The sequence below is a fragment of the Mus musculus genome, chromosome 3 (assembly GCF_000001635.26).
Source record: "Mus musculus strain C57BL/6J chromosome 3, GRCm38.p6 C57BL/6J".
Taxonomy (NCBI): domain Eukaryota; kingdom Metazoa; phylum Chordata; class Mammalia; order Rodentia; family Muridae; genus Mus; species Mus musculus.
In genome coordinates this window covers 126,993,028-127,011,779 of record NC_000069.6, presented here as the reverse complement: position 1 = coordinate 127,011,779, position 18,752 = coordinate 126,993,028, and the positions used below count along the sequence as shown (strand labels likewise).

At 42.4% G+C, this 18,752-nt stretch overlaps 1 protein-coding gene and 1 non-coding gene across 51 annotated transcripts in view; one reads left to right on the top strand and one right to left on the bottom strand.

The window, feature by feature from the left end:
• Window positions 1–18,752, top strand: part of Ank2 (ankyrin 2, brain) — a 578,741-nt gene that overhangs the window by 488,568 nt on the left and 71,421 nt on the right. For 44 of the 50 annotated variants that reach the window (XM_006500891.3, NM_001327938.1, XM_006500893.3 and 41 more), the window contains 5 exons: window positions 729–926; window positions 7,737–7,835; window positions 9,004–9,102; window positions 12,805–12,903; window positions 13,829–13,927. In XM_006500891.3, coding sequence (XP_006500954.1) covers window positions 729–926; window positions 7,737–7,835; window positions 9,004–9,102; window positions 12,805–12,903; window positions 13,829–13,927 — 594 coding nt within the window. Of the gene's footprint in view, window positions 1–728; window positions 927–7,736; window positions 7,836–9,003; window positions 9,103–12,804; window positions 12,904–13,213; window positions 13,457–13,828; window positions 13,928–18,752 lie in introns of those variants that run through there. The other 6 variants (XM_030252371.1, XM_006500902.4, XM_006500901.3 and 3 more) reach the window with 2 other exon arrangements.
• Gm25501 lies at window positions 6,280–6,411 on the bottom strand. Its single transcript, XR_003954792.1, has one exon. It is a non-coding gene; the product is annotated as a small nucleolar RNA SNORA17 (small nucleolar RNA).

The following is an 18,752-nucleotide window of genomic DNA, read 5'->3' as shown; positions in this document are numbered from 1 at the left end:
TAGGACTTAAATAGCATTTGCTCAGGGAGAGGAAAGAACACTCCAGTTAGAACCATTTGGGGAAAAATATCCTAACAATACCTTAGAAGTAACTCCATTTGATTCTATGTGGTTAAAACCATATCTGACATAGAATTCCAGTGGCGGGAGACTGGACGATTCAGAGAGCATTATGGATAGATCATAGTCAGCACAGAAGAGGCCATCTTTTGGAGAGAGAAGATTAGAAATGACCAAAGGGTCAGAACACTTGAAGGAATGGGATACTTAGCCTGGATGAGGGAAGCATCTAGAAAAGTTTCTAGACAGAGAAGCAACTCCCCACCGGGTACTGAGGACTATCACGTAGAAGAGGTGCCTGCTGTACTTTCTTTCGTGTTTGGGAGAGAATCCAATTATGGAGAGACTTTCAGATTGGGTGCCTTTCCATCTGGATCTGTTCCAAAGGATAACAGGTGATCCTGTGTCTTTGGTGGCAAAGATCTGGGTATGGTCAGATAGAATCACGTTATAGCTAAGCATCTAAATTAGCTGTCAGCTCACATTTATCTTTTCTGGCTGATTATACTTCATTACTTCCATTGGCGGTAAATATTTGAGCACTTATTAAATGTTCCTCTCTGTGTGCAATGTGTGTGCATGCATGTGTTCTATGTGATGTGATGTGTCTTTATGTGTATCGTGTGTGTATGTGTGGGTCATATCTATCTTTCTTGTTTCTGTTGTAGAATGGCTATACTCCCTTACACATTGCTGCCAAGAAGAATCAGATGCAGATAGCTTCCACACTACTGAACTATGGGGCCGAGACTAACACTGTGACAAAGCAAGGGGTCACTCCACTGCATCTGGCCTCACAAGAGGGGCACACAGACATGGTCACCTTGCTTCTGGACAAAGGAGCCAATATCCACATGTCAACCAAGGTATTCTCTTTTAGACTCTGGCTTCAATCAGGTTCACTACTTAAATTCCAATAGAAACCAAGCAAAGATTATTTCAAACTAAAATGATGTGTGTGTGTGTGTGTGTGTGCGCGCGCGCGAGTGCGTGTGTATGCGTGTGAATCCTCTTTTGTGTGAGTGTGCAAAGGAAACATGGCTGCGTTAAAAAGTCCCAAGATAATAAGGAAGGCAAGCATATGAGAACTAGAAAACCAGGGGTTGCTGCAGTGTGGGTCTTTACTTTGCTTCTCCAGCCAGTTTAGTTATCTCTCTGTACAGCTCTGCTTTCTCAGCATCTCCTTGTGGTGGGAGCATCTCAGGAGGCTAGCCCATCCTCTCCAGGAGTTAAGATCACTGCATTTCCAGCAGCCACACAGTGCCTTACTTTCTGCCGGTTGTGATTGCAAATTACAGTAAGAAAGTGGCTAGGGAGCAAGGGACAGAGACAAAGGAAAGAGTGGTTCCAACTAGAGGTTGGCTTCAACAAGCGAATTTGAGTCATGTCTCTAGAACTTAATGAAATACAGATTTCTAAGTCACCTTCCGCCTATCTTAGGGGGTGGCTCTGGTTAGAAGTCTTTTTCAGAGAAAGCCCCACAGTAATATGTTTCCTTCCAGTGAATAGCCTTTTTAGATGACCGTATTAATTGTAATAGCCAAGGATATAAGGATAAATTCATCCAAACATGAAGGGATACACCTACTACAGATTTATTTACAAATATCAACCAGGAGCCAGCTGCCGACAAACTGAAAATTACAGACCATGCTTATTAACTGACCATTTGACTCTCTTGGTGCTTTTTGTGCCATGTGATTGGGTAAGATAAAAAATAAGCTTCTTAGGGTTTTCCAAAGATACTATGCTTTCTGTGTGTGATCGATGAATTACCAAGTATATTGGAATACCAAGTAGAGATCAGCTTGTCCACATTTACACGGGTTATGTAACATGCACTCTTTAAAGAGCTGTGGCACAGGTAGATTGTCCCCAGTGTACGTAGAGTTCTGCTCCCTGTTTTTATTACTCAGAGTTGTCTCAACACATCCTTCATCTTTGTCTCTAAAGTCCTTTTTACCAGAAGTCTTCCTGGATCCTTGAAGTGTAATGTTTTAGTCTGTTGCTATGACAAAATTCTTGAGATTGGGTCCTTATTTTTTTTCTTGGATATTTTCTTTATTTACATTTCAGATATTATCCCTTTCTCCCGCCTCCCCGAAACCCCCTTTCCCCTACCCTCTCCCCATGCTTCTATGAGGGTGTTTTCCTACTCACCCACACACTCCCACCTCCCCATTCTCGAATTCCCCTACATTGGGGCATCCATCAAGCCTTCACAGGACCAATGGCCTCTTCTCCCATTGATGTCCAACCAGACCATCCTCTGCTACATATGCGGCTGGAGCCATGGGTCCCTCCATGTGTACTCTTTGGTTGGCAGTTTAGCCCCTGGGAGCTCTGGTTGGTTGATATTGTTGTTCCTCCTATGGGGCTGCAAACCCCTTCAGCTCCATAAGTCCTTTCTCTAACTCCTAAATTGGGGATCCCATGCTCAGTCCAATGGTTGGCTGCGAGCATCCACCTCTATATTTGTCAGGCTCTGGCAGAGGAGACAGCTATATCAGGCTCCTGTCAGTATATTAGCATCCACAATATTGTCTGGGTTTGGTGACCTGTATATAGGATGGATCCCCAGATGGGGCAGTCTCTGGATGACCTTTCCTTCAGTCTCTGCTCTATGCTTTACAGACCACATGAAGCACAAGAAGAAGGAAGACCAAAGTGTGGGTGCTTTGGTCCTTCTTAGAAAGGGGAACAAAAACTCACTGGAGCAAATATGGAGACAAAGTGTAGAGCACAGACTGAGATTGGGTCCTTTCTAAAGAATAAGAGTTTGAATGGGTTTATGGATCTGGAGACTGAGAAGTCCAACAGGAAGATACCATTGCCTCTTCCGAGTCTGGTGAGGGTTTTCTTGTTACATAATGATATGGAGGAGAACATCACAAATGGAGGATGGGAGCTTCACCCTTGTTGGCGTTCAGAATTCTAAGTCCACCCAGAGACCCCCAATTTCAAGTAGCGTCAATATGTGAGTTTGGAGATCTGGCTCTGCCTTGAACATGTTTAAATCACAGCGTGGAGCTGGGATAGTCTTCCCAGACTTGCATTTTAGTTAGAATAAACATAAAACTTAACAATGAGAGCTAGTTTCATCCAGACAGTAAGGAAAGCCTGAACCACATTCAAATCCTGCCATTGATGAGGAAATATCTGTAATACCTGTTTACAAAAGAAGAGGGCACGCAACTCTTCATTGTCTGCTAAAAACATATTCACTTGAAAATAATCAGGGGAAACTTATTTAAACATAAAGAAGCACATTGAGTGGATTAAAAAATCCATTTTATATATAATATTTTATTAATTCTTTGAGAATATCAGACAATGTGTTTTGGCCATTTTTGTTCCTCCCCCTCCCCCATCTAACCCCCTTCTTCCTACCCCTCCTATTCTTGTGTCTTTAAAAAATAAACAAAAAACCATAGAGTTCAGTTTGTGCTGCCCCCTTACTCATGGGTATGGAGCCAGCCCCTGTGGCAGTTGGTCGACCAGTGGTCAAACCCAAAGAAGGAAACTGACTTACCTATCCACAGAACCTGTCAACTGTCCATATCTCCTCAGTTAGGGGACCATGAGCCCCTCTCCTCATTAAGTGTTAGTTTATTGACTAGCTACATCTTGTGTGGACCTTGTGCTGGCAACCACAGCTGCTTTGAGTTCGTGAGTGCAGCCACCTGTAATCTCCAGAAGACACCGTCTTGCTGTAGTCCTGACTACCCTCTGGCTCTTACAATCCATTTGTGCCTTCTTCCATGATGGTCCCTCCCTCTTGGAGATGGAGGTGATACTGATGTCCTGTCTGTGACTGAGCAACCCACAGGTACTTATTCTCTGCACCCTCATCAGTTATAAGTTTCTGTTTTAACTACTATCCACTGCGCAAGAAACCTCTCTGATGAGGGCAGAGAGTCGCAGTAATAATATAGGCAGACGTTTGATATTGTGTCCATTTAGCAGAATAATAGTAGTAGACTCAATCTTGAGGCCTGTGAGCTAACTCCACCAAGTCTCAGGTTTTAATTTGAGCTAAATTTTTCAGTACCAAGCATGCATGTTTTATCCTGCAGAATGAGCCTTAAACCCATTCATAAAGCAGGTGGCAACCCTCATAACATCTGTACCACTGTTACACTCATGGGCATATCTAGGTAGGCCAGTCATCACTGATGATTGACAGGTGAGATTGCTGATGCCCTTCCCTGCCCCCAGCAGCCTGCATAGCACCTTTCAGTACTATGAAAACTAATTAGCAAGAAGTAGGCTTCCTGGCCAGGAGAAACTTGAGTTTTCTCTGTCTGTGATCAAAGTGGGCAGTCGTCAGTGACTCTTCTTATCGTTGAGTTCTGATGGTCAATCAAGATAAATAGCTTGCATTGCTTAGGATGTCTCCTGGTCAACTTTGTTCAACACCTCAAAGAGAAACATTCTGGACTGTATGTGACACTGCTCGAATGATACTTCTGATGGTATAATTTTTTAACTTCCAAAATATAGAGAGTGAATTCACTTTGCTGCCCTTGAAGGTGTCCTTTTTAATATATACTTGTTTTCAAAGAATTGAAGCAGCCAGAGAGCAAATATTTAAGGAAGTTTTTGACTTACACACTCAGCAATGAAGAAAATTATTTCATTTTGGAGGTTCCTGACTTTGGGGTCAGCTTTGGCTGTGTGGTGACACCCTGCCTCAGGAAATCACAAGGATAAAGAGTCCACTTGCGGAGAAAAAAAAAATTCTGTTTTATGCTAAAGTTCAGATTCTTAAGTATCTTCAGCTTTGTCTTAATATTAAGATTTTTTTTTATGCTCTAGGATTAATTAAATAATATTTGTTTGTAAGTGACAGAATTTTGATGCAAACAAGATTTCTTTTCCAGGCTGATGTTTTATAAACTTGAAGTGGAGCTAAACTGCTCAAGGGTTAACCAGTGCCAGCCCCTAAAAGGAAGTCCCCTGCAAAGGTCTAGAATGTTCTATCTGCATGGGCCACCCATCTTTTCTCTTCTTTTAAATTTGTTTTAAGTTTTTATTGGTTCTTTGTGAGTTTCACATGCCATCCCATCATACAGCCCAATCCCACTCATCTCCCCCTCCCCTCATACCCACCCCCACCCTTTGTTCCCTGTCTCCCCAATAGCAAAAGAAAATCTCACGGTGGAAGCCATAGTGTACATAGTATGTCCAGAGTACCCTCATGTCTAGGGCCTGCTCGACTGTGCTGCCCAGGTGAAGTACAGGGTCTGCTCTGTGTGCTGCGGCTGGGGAGGGGCAGGGTCAGCTCTCCTGTTCTCATGACCCCAGGGCCAGGTCTACTGCCTGCTGCAGGGGGATGGCTGAGAGGGGAGGAAGGTATCTCTCCCTCATCCACACTACCACATGGGAGACAAGTAGTAGGGCCAGTTCTCCCATGCTGGTATTCTTGGGGCTGCTCATATGTAACTCCAGCAATGTGTGTGGGAAAGGGCACTCTCTCAAGTACAGCAGCTGCCTAGGGGAGGGGTCAACTCTCTTGTTGTCATGTCCTCGGGGCCAGCTCTGCCCAGGTGAGGGTCGCGCCAGTTTGCACAGTCCTCAGACAGTGGTAACAGATCCCTGCTGCTCCAGAGCCATGGACTTTGAGATTAGCACAGGCTAGGACCCCACCCTGGTCCCAGGTTGAATCACTGACTACACACATCAGGCTGTTCCTCACCACTCTCGAGTCTCCCGTTCTGTCTATTGTGCCCACACTCTTCTGTTTCTCTTTCTATTCCATTCCTCCATCACTTCCTTATTCCTTTTAGCGGTGCCCTGGGTCTCAGCATGTCTTTGGTTGATCTCAGGAGTGCTATGTCCTGTTTGCACATTATGGCAGGGGCAAGGGTCATCTAGGTCATGCCCACCCCCTAGATTTCTCAAGTACACGGCACCAGACTAGTGACCATCTCAGGCTAGTTCCCTTTCCAGGTTCTACTATAGCACTGGTCTTGTGGTTGTCTGGGGCTTGCTCCTCACCTGGTTTGCCCAAGTGACCCCTTGTGAGGGTTGTCTGTTTCGTGATCACTCCCACCTGGGGTCTGTGGTCCCAGGCAGAGTTCTTCCAGTCTTTGGATTGCTCCCTGTTCTGGGGAACCTTCTGGGCCTGTCTGTCACCAGTCAGGTGGTCGCCTCAGTCTAGTCCTGTGTTCCAGTGTGCCTGACTGGTGGTCTTCTCAGGCTCTCTTGTTTCCAGGCAATGTGGAGCTACTAATCATTCAGATGTTCAAAGGTCAGAATACTGAGTGTAGACATAGTCTCTCTCCTCTCTGCCACCTACTGACGTAAGCAGGACACAGCGGCCACTCCTGCAAAGCCTCTAGAGGCAGGTTCCAATGATTTCTTGGAATAGCACCGAGCTGGCAGCCGTGGGGTCTGAAGGTCATGCTTAGCTCTCAGGCTCAATGCTAGTGGGGAGAATGAACCTTCCAGCAGTAGTCAGTGAGGCAGGCCAATTAACCAGGATGCCAAGTGACCTTGAGCAAGTTTTCAGGTCCAACATGGTCAGCAATGTTTGGTGACACAGGCTTGTATTCCCAAATACTAAGACTCATGAACACAAAACCTGCCTGAAGTGTTAAGGCCAGGGCTAGCCTGGGCCCCGTAGTGAAACCTTGGTTTATAATAAAAGGTAGAAAGGGAGCCAAGGTTGTGACTCAGTAGTGAAGCATGTGCAGGGTACGCCTGAGGTCTTACAGCCAATCGCCAGTACCTACTGAAAATACTGAACCAGGTAAATACAAAGGATACTGGTGGTGTGCCAGTTGGAGGAGTGGCACACGTAATTTGGGAATACTGTAAGCTAGGCTATGGACTATAGAGCAGGGACTTGGCTTACAGCTATGTCCAAGTCCTGTGAGTTCTTCCTAGTATAAACAGTACTCAAAGTTTACCTGCTACTATTACTATCTGATGCCCTTACATCTCAGGTTGGCTTGAGAAAAGCTATTCGTTTGTAGTGAGACTTCAGGGCGTGGCACCAGCTTAATAAACTGCTTCTTCCTCTCTCATCCTTGATGTTTTTCAATTAAGTCATGGCTGTATTTTATCTATGTATGCAAGTCAACATGTTGGTTACTGAATACTCACAGAATAAACTTGTTTACATAAAAATTGGCACATTTTATGTTGTTATATAAAGGATAGGGGTACTTTAAAAAAATTACCATCTTGAAGACAGTTCTTTCCCTTCTGCCCCCTCCCCCAGTAAACTGAAAAAAAAATAATTTTGATTTTGCTTCCAGTAACTCAATATATTTTTAACATTACTATGACACTTTATTGATGGAAATATTGATTATAGATAAGTTTATAAGGTTTCAGCAATATTTTTTGTCTGTTATTTAAGTAAACAGGAAGATTCATGAGGAGGAGGTGTTGTAGGTAAGCTGGAAATGAGTGTTGTTTGAAGTTCGTTAGCTGAGTTATTTTAAAGACTCGAATCATAAATACCAAGCACAGAAAATGTAATTTGCTGCAGAGAGTAGGTCTTGGCTGAAAACTCATATTTACTTCTCCCATTTATCTAAAATGTGAGATGAGATGTCTGGGGAGGAGCCATATGCTTTCCGGCTCCTTTCAAGACACGATGCTGTAGGCAGGCGAGCGTGTGTTTCCCACTCTGATGTCTTTCTTTGCTTCCATTCCTGCTACAGAGTGGACTCACATCCTTACACCTTGCAGCCCAAGAAGATAAGGTGAACGTTGCGGACATTCTCACCAAACACGGGGCCGATCGGGATGCCTACACAAAGGTACAGCAGATCTCTTGGCAATGTTGCCACCATTTCTGGTTTGGCTGGTTCTTGGTCAGCTCAGGCCCAAGGTCCTTCTTCTTAAAATTTCATTCTAAAGTCTAAGCTTTCCCATGATTCCCTGGGTCCGTTATGAGTTGGATGGGAGAGGCCCCAGAACCCAACCTAAGATTCCAGTTCTGCAGTTGCTTCCCAGCCTTTCACTTTGGCTTTAACTCCTCCATACTCCTCATTGGTTTGGCCTGTCCTTGTTCTTCTTCGTGCCCTTGGTCTTGAGGTGGATTGGTCTTCGCTGTGCTATTGTTAACTTACCCAATTACAATTACTTTGTAATTGTTTTAGTGTCACTTATTTGTATATATAACATATGTATGTGTGTATATATATATATATTATACAAATTTACATTGTATTTATTTAAATATGTATATTTATACTTATATACAATATATATTATATATTTGCATATAAGATATATTTTATCTATTTGTATATGTAATATAATGAATTGTAGTCACCTTCACTCCTCTATTCTCCTCCCTCTCCCACCAGTACCCTTCTTCTCAGCCTGCCCCCTCCTCCTTTCCTGCCTTCTTGATGCTTGAACCACAAAGTTTGATTAGACTTACGTGTGTGAACGTAGGTGGGAAGTTACTCCATGGAGTGACGGCAGTTTCTCTGAAAACAGTGACACTGTTCCCCAAACAAGTGTTAGTTGCTGATAGTCCCTCTGGAAGGGATGCAGTCTCGTGGGCCCCCTCACTCATTCAGGGATGAAATATTAATGGCCCTGATCTCACACAAGTCTTATGCAGATAACAGTAGTGAGTGAGTTTATGAGTACCATGGGTATGTCCTGTCCAGAAGACATTCTTCGTTGTACATCTTCCCATCTTAACCTCTTATATTCTTCCCACCACCTTGTTCTATCGGCGTCTTCTTCTTCCCACGGATGTAGCCTACTGTTTTGCATTCTCCAGTTCTTTTAGCGAAGTTAAGTCACCCAGGTGTCTGATCTCCCTCGCTAATGTAAAGTTCTATGTGGTTTGGGACAGCTCACTCTACATTTTCACTCAAAGGATACCATAGTACAATAACTGAAACCTTGCCCTGGGGTTATTAACTACTGGAAATATAATACTTACACTTTGGGATTTGCCATTCACAGCTTGGTTACACACCTTTGATCGTGGCCTGTCACTATGGAAATGTGAAAATGGTCAACTTTCTTCTGAAACAGGGAGCAAATGTCAATGCGAAAACCAAGGTAAAATATATACACAGTTTCCTTCTTGACAATTTACTCTACCGTGGGTGCTATTAGGCCCGTCTAACTAAGCTAAGTTGATGTTTATTTTAAATTTAATTTTGTGTTTTAGTTCTTCCAAATTAATTTTGATGAAACAGTGTAGTTTTTTTTTATTGTTTATGGCTTTTTCATTCTGATAACCTTTGATGAAGGTCAGCTTCAGAACTGCTTGTGTTACAAGGTTAAAAGAGCTTTGACTTAACAGTTTACCAAAGGGTACATTTGATCCTCATAGAATCAATAGTTGATGTAGAGCATCCCAAAGCCCTGACAGGCTTCCTCTACTATGTGCCAGGCCCTTGGTCTTGTCCCCAAGCTTGGCATCTCTTCCTGTGGAAATACAGACCGTCACAGCTCCCCCCCCTGCATACACCCAAGTTTAAACAAGCTATTTCTTTGGGAACATCATGTGTAATTCTTAGTGGTAAAGGTGTGAAAGGCCTGAACTGAGAGTTCTCAGGGATAAGTCAGAGATGACATGTCTCTCACAGTAAAAGGACCAACTGGGCAAATCAGGTAAGAGGATCAGCCCACATTTCGGTGCACATAGCGTGGCTCAAGTTAGAGAAAGTGTGATGTCACTGCAGCTCTTGATGGCTGGTGTTACTTTGCAATGCCCAGCACAGAGCAGTGTTCTCCTGGTGTGTTTGAGTTCCCACAGCAGGAAGGCCCACCCACACCTCAGGTCCATCAGCATCGGCCCAGGCTGGAGTTTCAGAGCCACCCTTTCAAGATGGAACTAATTAGAATACTTGAAGTTTTGTAAACCAGTATTCCTTTGTCCTCTTAGAATCAGAAACAAATTTTCTTTGTGTAAAAGCACATTCATAGTCTAGAATAAACTTATTTGGTATGCCATAAACAGTACTACAACATTTAAGGTTCAAATTTCTGATCTTGTCTAGGTCTCTGTGGAATTAGATCTGTGTCAAACATACATTTGATGAAGAGGGAAAAGAATCTCATTTGATCATTTTAGGCAATTTCTTTTTAGGTGAACTATATCACTTTTACTGTGACCTTTGGGTCCATATATTTCAGCGGAGTAGATTGGTGAATGCCTTAATAGGCGATCTGTTAATAAGTTTTCCAGAACTTTTCCTCATGGAATGATACCTTTGCAGAAGGGATTATATTTTCTTCCTGATGTTTTCTGTGTAACCATAGTTACCAAGGAATTGTTTAATTGCTTTTCAAATGCAAGCATATGTACTGCGTTTAGTCCTCAGCTGCTTGTAAAACTTGGCATAAAGACTGAGAAATGTAAACGTTTAAAAATGAAATCATTATTTGCTTAGAATTATAATGAAACCCTGTCATATGAGATTGGACTTACAGAGAATTAACTTGTGTGTGTGGGGGTTTAAACTGTAGTACAAAATGGCAAGCTCCTTTATCGGACACACTGTAAAGATACAAAGATGGGAAGGGAGGCAAGGACACAGTTTGCTAGCATTTCCATATAATTCTGATGAGCTGCCCGTATCTTCATGGGACATTTATCTGGTCCTTCTTGAAGGATGGAACTTTAGCCAATTCTGTATTATAGGTGAGAGAACAGAAGCTTTGCTTATCCTTAGTAGGAGACCAGGTCTGAGGCCGGTGTGATAATGAGTAGGAGATGGAGAGACACTTAAATATCTAGCCAACATGCGTGTAAAATTATAGACCTGCTCAAACTCCCAGTAAATACTCTCACTCACCACAGCTTCATGTAAAAGGTTAGGTTAAATCACAGCCAGGGATCATTTTCCAGATCACAGTAGGCACGGAGGTATTCATATAATACAGTCTACGGGGGGGAGGGGTCAAACTATTATTTTGGCATGACTAATTACATTTAGCATTATTTATGTAGCTGTAGGTAATCTATCTATAAAGTATACCAATATCAATTGGTTTAGGATATAGAATGTCGTTTACATGCTGAAGTATTAGGACATATTGCATGGTTAGTGAATGCTTGGTAACTGAACTAACATGGGTGATAATGAAGAAGTATGCTAAATTCATTTTATAGACTATTATACATAAAATAGAAAGGAAGAATTCTTAGGAAATAAATATCACTGTTTTATTCTTCTCAAGTGTCCATAGATTTGTCTGTTCTCAGAGCAGGATCTCTCTAATGACTGTTGGGCACTACGAGGCTCTGTAAATGAACTGTATTTTTAGGGCTTTGGGGTTACTTCATTGTAGGGATCGACAGCTGGAGTCAGACTCTTAATGTGACAGAGTTTCCAATACCTGGATAGAAAGACACTCACACGTGATTGTATTCCCACACACAGAAAAGCCACTGTGACTGTATAGATGAAGTCTTAGGACACTCATGAACATAATCAGATACTTCATATCGTCAAAATGACCAGATATGCATGGCATGTTGGCCATGAGTTGACTCTGACAATGGATGAAATGTGCACTCATATGTGCATGGTCTTTTAAACATAATGTTATACAAATGGACTACTTAGAAGTTATAGCTTAACCCAAAGGGCTCTGATACAATTTTCTTTTTTCTGGGAATTGCCAAATAGCCACTGGTTTCCATGATTTTCTACCTAGGATCTGAACCTTCAGTGACTGGAGAAATTGGTTAACTCTGTTATTTTCAGTTTCACCATCTCTAAAATGGGGAGAAAATATTTATTTCTGAATCATTTGTTCACCATTCATTTAATCAACTGCTATTTACAAAATACCTTTTACACACCAAGCCTTGCCAATCATTTCAGAGTGATGCTGAACATAAGATCCAGTATCTGGCACAGATTAAATGCCTGTGGCTTCCATCCTACCATGAAGGATTCTAGTGAAAATTCGGAGTTAATATGAATACATAACTAACTTGTGCCACCGGTCAGCTATTATACATCCATACAAGACTGGTTCGTACTAATCCTAACAGCAATTCCTTCTAAGTCAGGGTTTTTCATCTCCATGAAAGTTTAGATGACACTGTCAAAATTCATTTTTTGTTTGTTTGTTTTGGAGACATGGTATCTCTGTAAACCAGGCTGATCTGGATCTGACAGGAGATCTGCCTGTCTTTGCCTCCTGAGTGCTGGTATTAAAGGTGTGTGCCACCACGCCACACTCGGTTCAATATTCTAGTTTTTAAAGACACATTTTATTGGGGCAGGACATTGGGGATTCCAATGAAGTTTTCTTTCCTAAAGTTTACACATGCAGATTTTTATAACCAAAGCCCTCTCCTGAGTTGAGCATGAGATTTGATTCTCTTTCACGGTTGTAGATCTTCTACAGGGTATGTGGATGGTTATAACTAGCAGCAGCCTGCATGAACCTCAGCACCCTTCAGCTAGACAGCAGCTCGGTCTTCATCTTTCCTAAGGAAAAATATCGTGGCTGTATTGTTCTGTCCCATTTTTAATCTTCTCTCAGCATATGTGTTGTAAATGCCAATCAGTTAAAATATAATAAGAGTTACAATTTGCGTTTATCTTGGGTTTCATAGTTCAACATAAGGTGTGAGGGAGTGTTTGCTGCTGAGAAATGAGTTGCTGGGGAAATTGTTGCTCTAAATAAGCAATGAGGTCCTTGATGGGTTTGCTGTGAATAAGACAAGCGAACTGAGACTGAAGGCTAACCTAATTTTCTTCTCCCTCTGCAAATCGGTGCTGCCATGATGGACAGAATGGCTACACACCTTTGCACCAAGCTGCCCAGCAGGGCCACACACACATCATTAATGTCCTGCTCCAGCACGGGGCCAAGCCTAATGCTACTACTGCGGTAAGGAGCTCTCACGACCCTCCCTTCTGCCCTCCTCTCCTCCTCTTCCTCCTCCCCCTCCCCCTCGGTGTCTTACGGGCAGAGATTTTTTAAAAATGTGGTACATCGCCCTTGAACAAACTGTGGAAAGCCCCAGGTTTTGGGGGGAAAAATCCTTTCTAGAAGATTGTGATTTCTCGGGGAGTGTTTGCTGGGAAGGAAGTCAGTTGGCTCCCTTGGGAGTGGGGCCCTCCACTTGGGCTGCTGGAAGGGTTCTGCTTACAGCTGGCTCTCAGATGTGAGCACATTTCCACCCCTCCCTCCTTGTCTTCTTAAGGGAGCCCAGTTTCTGAGCTGCTGGCTTGGAACTGCCTCTTTGGGACGCGGAGCCATTGAAATGTAAACTAAGCGGTGTAATTAAACAAGCGGGATCCCCAGTGTCCTGGGCTGGATGCAGCCAGAATTGCTAGCTTGTATAGTTTGTGCAGCACTGGAGATCCTGCAGCGCAGAAGCTAAATCTGTCACTGGGTCCCTATGGTAACATCTTACCTGCAGCAGATGGCCTGACTCTTGGTGAGCGATGAGTATACCAGGTTCTCCCTAGTAGTTCTGGCAGATGCCACCCCCAGTTTGAAAGGTGGCTTCATAAGGGCAGTGTAGCATTTGGAACTGCTCAACAACCTCGGGGTTAAAGCATCAAGTGCTTCTTATTAAAAAAGAGCAGGCAGATGCAAGCTTGTTGTGTTACCATGGTGACCGGGGCTATAGTCTAAAGAAGTTACAAAGACAGATTTAGATGTAATGGTAAAAACTAGTGATTTTCCTGAGCTGTGCCTTGTTTTGGAAGGAAGTGCTGGCTCATGCCGCGCCACGGGTGAGCTCACTGGCTCTCAAGGCAGTCCTCCCTAGCCTTTCTCACTCTTTCCCCTCTTTCTCTCTCTTCAGAATGGTAACACGGCCCTGGCGATTGCTAAGCGGCTGGGCTACATCTCCGTGGTTGACACCCTGAAGGTTGTGACTGAAGAGGTCACCACCACTACCACGGTGAGTACCGAGACAACTGATCCTCTCCTGTCCTCTCGGTTTTCCCGCCACAGGCTTTTCACTCGGTGTGTGCAGCTTCTGTGTCTTCTTCTTTTGTTGAATGTATTGTGGGAGAGACTCGGATATGCAGCTACAAAGACGTTCACCAATGGACACGAGGGTTCTGTCTTTTACTCAGTAGAATCCCAAATAAAACACATAAAAGCAGCTTTATAACTATAGAAAAGTTACCCTCTCCCTGTGGCTTTTTTCCGACTCCTCCATCTCTTTCCTCTAGTTGTGTGTGACACCTACCGCTGACAGAGAGGTACCACACTCTGCAGCCAACTTCAACTTGGCCCAGAGGTCAGGCGGCATCTGAAAAGACCCCCTGACGAGTTAAATGCATTTCTGCACACAACAAGGCATCCTTACACTTCTTCTTTTCCTTCTTATGCCTGGTAATTTTTTTAGAATACGAAAAGAAAATTGCAGATGTCTAGTGTATGCCTAAAATCCTTTATTTCCACAGCTTTAGAAAGTCTATTGATCCTCGAGGAGGCAGAAGTCATGACAGTTGGACTTTGCCAGAAAAAAATCCCTAGAGCAAAGCTAACAAGGAGGCGCCCTGGTCTCGGCATAGGCTCCAGGGAGAACTTTTTTTTTTTCTTTTTAGCTTTAACTTAAGCACAGAGGCTATGAACAATAGCTTTTAAATTTATCTCTACAGAGAAACAACAAAACAGGAGATGTTCTATGGAAACAATAAAACCACAAATCAACAGCAAATGTACTCAGGATAAGGTTCCAGTAAATGCTCCCAGCTAGGATGGCTGCACGCAGGGTTTGGGGACAGGATGGCTGCACGCAGAGTTTGGGGACACTCGCTTCTTTTAATCGATGGGAGGGAAAAGAAAGGAATTTTGTTTCAAGGGCTAACGGAAAGTCCCTGTTGACAGGCATTGAAGTAGACTACAGTTGCTGTGACGTGCAGTTTTAAATAGAGTGGAGTATGAATAATTAATGAACTGCACAATATAGGCTGAACTTGGAGAGGGGAGGCAGCTGACTGCTCACTCTCTAAACAGACCCGTCGCCTTTAGCCAGTACACACAGTAGTTATAAAGATCTAAAGGAGAGAATTGGTAAATTCTAGATAAGAAAAGTCTTGTCAATGTTCATCACCCTATTTGGGGGTCATTCTATATGGCTAGGGCTTTTTTTCTAATTAAAATTATATTCTATTTAAACATTTTAATTTGGTTCAGGAAAAAAAAAGGCCCAGGTTTCTGTAATGTCAAATAGTACTATGGTATGTGTTTCCATTACGGGTTGCTCAAATGAAGATAAATGTGTCCATCTCCTCAAACCTTCATTTTCTTGTGGTAAGAATATTTAAGGTCTTTCTGTATGGCTGGATCTTAATTGCTTTAAAAATATATTTGGTTTTTTGTTGTTGCTGTTTGTTTTTGTTTTTGTTTTTTTGTAAGAGGAAAGTCTTCATATGGAGACCTACCTGGCTATGTCACCTCAGAATAGCATGCACATCAGAAGAAACGAAGGCTTTAGTGGCAAAATTGGCTAAGCGCATAAATATATACTGTCAGAAGTCTTGGGGCTTTTCTTTTGCCTATTTTATTACTTTTTCCACCCTAGGAATTATGAATCTGTGTTTTCACTGAATTGCAGCTAGATGGCGGCCTTGTGGCTCTTTATCCTCTCTTGGCTCTACTCCCCTGTCATTTTGCTAAGTAACATTTCTTCTTTACTGGACTAAGATGTGAGAGGCCTCTGTGCTCCATGCTGAAAAGCATCAGTGGTTCTAACCCAGCTCCTCCGCCCAAGTGAAGGGGGAGGGGTGAAGAAGCATGATACAGAGGAAAAAATATATATATATATTTTAAACATCAACAACATTATGAAACTTCACATCTTATTTTCAAGATTTGAGGTGAATAAATATGAATCAGAACAAATGATCTTACTCATAAAGACATGTATGTTAAAGCAGAAGCAACTAGCACTTAATTTAAGCATTCTAATTACAAGGCTGGGAAACGGCTCAGTGGCTAATACAGTTGCCTTACAAGTGTGAGGACCTCATTTGGACCCCAGAACTCATATAATGCACATCTGGTGCTCCTCTGATAAGATTGGAGGTGAAGGCAGGAGGATTTGTGGAACCTGGGGGGCCAGCTACTGGGGTTCAAAGCTGCAAACAATGAGGTCCTATCTCAAACAAGGTGTACAGATAAGACTGACAAGCCTAGACTATCCACTGGGCACCGTGGTGTGTATTCTGCAGTTACACAGGTGAAGTGCATCCCCCAACACACACTGCTGATTTAAAAAAAATGCTACTTACCATCTCTAAGCAAGCTTTCTGATGGCTTGTTAGAAATCAAATATACAGGACAGGCGTGGAAGGTCCTATCTCCAAGAGTTACCTCAAATACAAGGCAACTGCTTTTAGGACATTTTAAGAGTTCTTGCTTTTTAATTATTTATATTCCATTATGTTTTATTCATTACTATATTATCATTTATGTTCATTTTAATGCTGACCGTGATTTGATAAATACACACTACCCTTAAAACTCAAATTTCTAGGTGAAGGGGCCAATAAACCATAAATAATACATAGAATATCAGATTTCCGCTAAGGTGCATCATTCACATTAAATAAACCAACTTCCCTACAAATTGAACCCAGGTCCTTGGGAAGAGCAGCCAGTGCTCTTAACTCCTAGGCCACCTCTCCATCTCAATGGCTGCCTGTCTTGACCCTGCTTTATCTTTATTTTCTGGTCCCCTTAACTGACTTCTGATAGAACTGTGTTCGGTTTGAGACATGGAATTTAAACTGAAAAGTGTGGATGGGTTCTCTTCTTGCAGTGCACTTCCCTTCGGGAGGTGATGAACATTCATTCTTCTTCTCCATATTTTCTTCCCTCCATAACGTGCGGTCTATGATACCTCATAATTAGTATGTAAGATTAGTAGTGTGCTAGATGTGGAGAGACACATCTGGAATTCAATTTAGGCTGCTGGATCACAAAGACGACTTTCTAACCATGCCAATATAATTAATCTTGATTTCGCCAAGAAGCAGTTTGGCCAAAATTTTGTGAAAGAATGATTCCTAACTAGTTTTCAACCAGAAGTACCACCCAAGAAGTATACTTCGTTGGTTTTAGATAGTATGTCATATTTAATGTCACTTTCTAAAGTTTACTGATTGACAACGAACAAACAAGCACCAGTGCTCTGAGGATAGCAAGCAGGGCAAGGCATTTCATAATGAGTTCTAGCGAATCAAATGGTCCACAGTGCGGTTACCATTGAACGTAGCCATTGAATTATAACCGCACAAGTGATGGACACATCTCCTGTCGCTTGCCTTTAGAGGGTGTGCCACTTGTGCAGCCACGTGAATTCCCTTGAAGAAAAGAAACTTCTCTCCCCAGTTCTTTACCCCAGAGTATGAATGCAGGCATTGTGTGAGAGCAGAGCTGGGGCGTCCCAGATTGCCCAGCCTCTGTGGAATCATGGCTTGCTTCCTTAACCTTGCCTTTTCTAAATTTACCCTGAGAGACACAGCAGGGGAGGCGAGGCCAGTCAGCCTTGTCTTAGGATGAAGTCACTGTAAGTTTGCCAGAATGGGGGCACATTACAACAGCCACAGTCTGCTAAGATTGGAAAAGCTATGGGAAAAGACTTATACCTCCATGTAATCCACTATCATCAACTGTTTGTTGTTGTTTGTATAATTTTAAAATGATGTATTATGTGGCAAATAATCATTGCTAAGTAGAACATAAATTATTTAATAAATTACCCAAAGTTACCACACATAAGTCGTATTAAATATACAACCCTTTTAATCATTAAAGAAGATTTTCTTAAAGCAATGAAGAAAATGTAAGTTCCACATTCTAATTTGATTTGATAGCATGTCTGTTAAAGGAGCCATCAAAATGAACGTGCAGTGAATACGGGTGATGTCACTTGCCATTGTTCAACCACCTTTTTTCTTTTCTGTGAAAGTAGTTCCTTGTTCAGATGGCTGAGTTGTCATCTTTGCCCAAGCACCATCAATATTCACTGCACGTGTGTATATACTTTACAAAATGTAGATAACTTATTGCTGCTGAAGAGGTGGCCCAGTGGTTAACACTCGCTATTCTTGGAAAGGACCCCAAATCACTTTCCAGTACCCACATGGCAGTTGACAACTGTCTATAGCCCCAGTTCCAGTGGAGCTGAAGCCCTCTTTTGGCATTCTTAGGCTCCATGCATGCATGTAAATTATGTACATACATGAATGCAAACATTCATACATATTAGAAACAAATAACATTTATGCATTCTGTATGTTTTCTGAAAGAAACGTGGTATACACAATTCTTACATTTTTCTGATATATATTTTTCTAAATCATTTATAATTGTCTCACTCACAACTAAGCAGCTACTTGGGGAGAAACATTTGTGTTGAAACTTTACAGAGTACTTATCTTAGTTTTTATAGAAAGCCAACTATACACTTAATATTTTATCTAGTTAGGAAAATTATATTAACAAATGTGATTGACAATATACAAAAGAGGTATAGCCTGCAGGTGACCTGATGACAGCCAAAGGGGGAGGGTGTTGAAAGGTCATGTGATGGCCAGATTCACTCACTGTGCTATGATGGCTTGAGAAGTGTGGTTGGCAGGTTGGGGGTGGGGTGGGGTGAGGATAGTGGCTGACTAAGCCTGGTTAGTTAAGCATACCGTCTTCCCCCACACAGGGAAAACCAGATATTATCCTGTATTTATAAAATACCATGATAGCAGTTTATA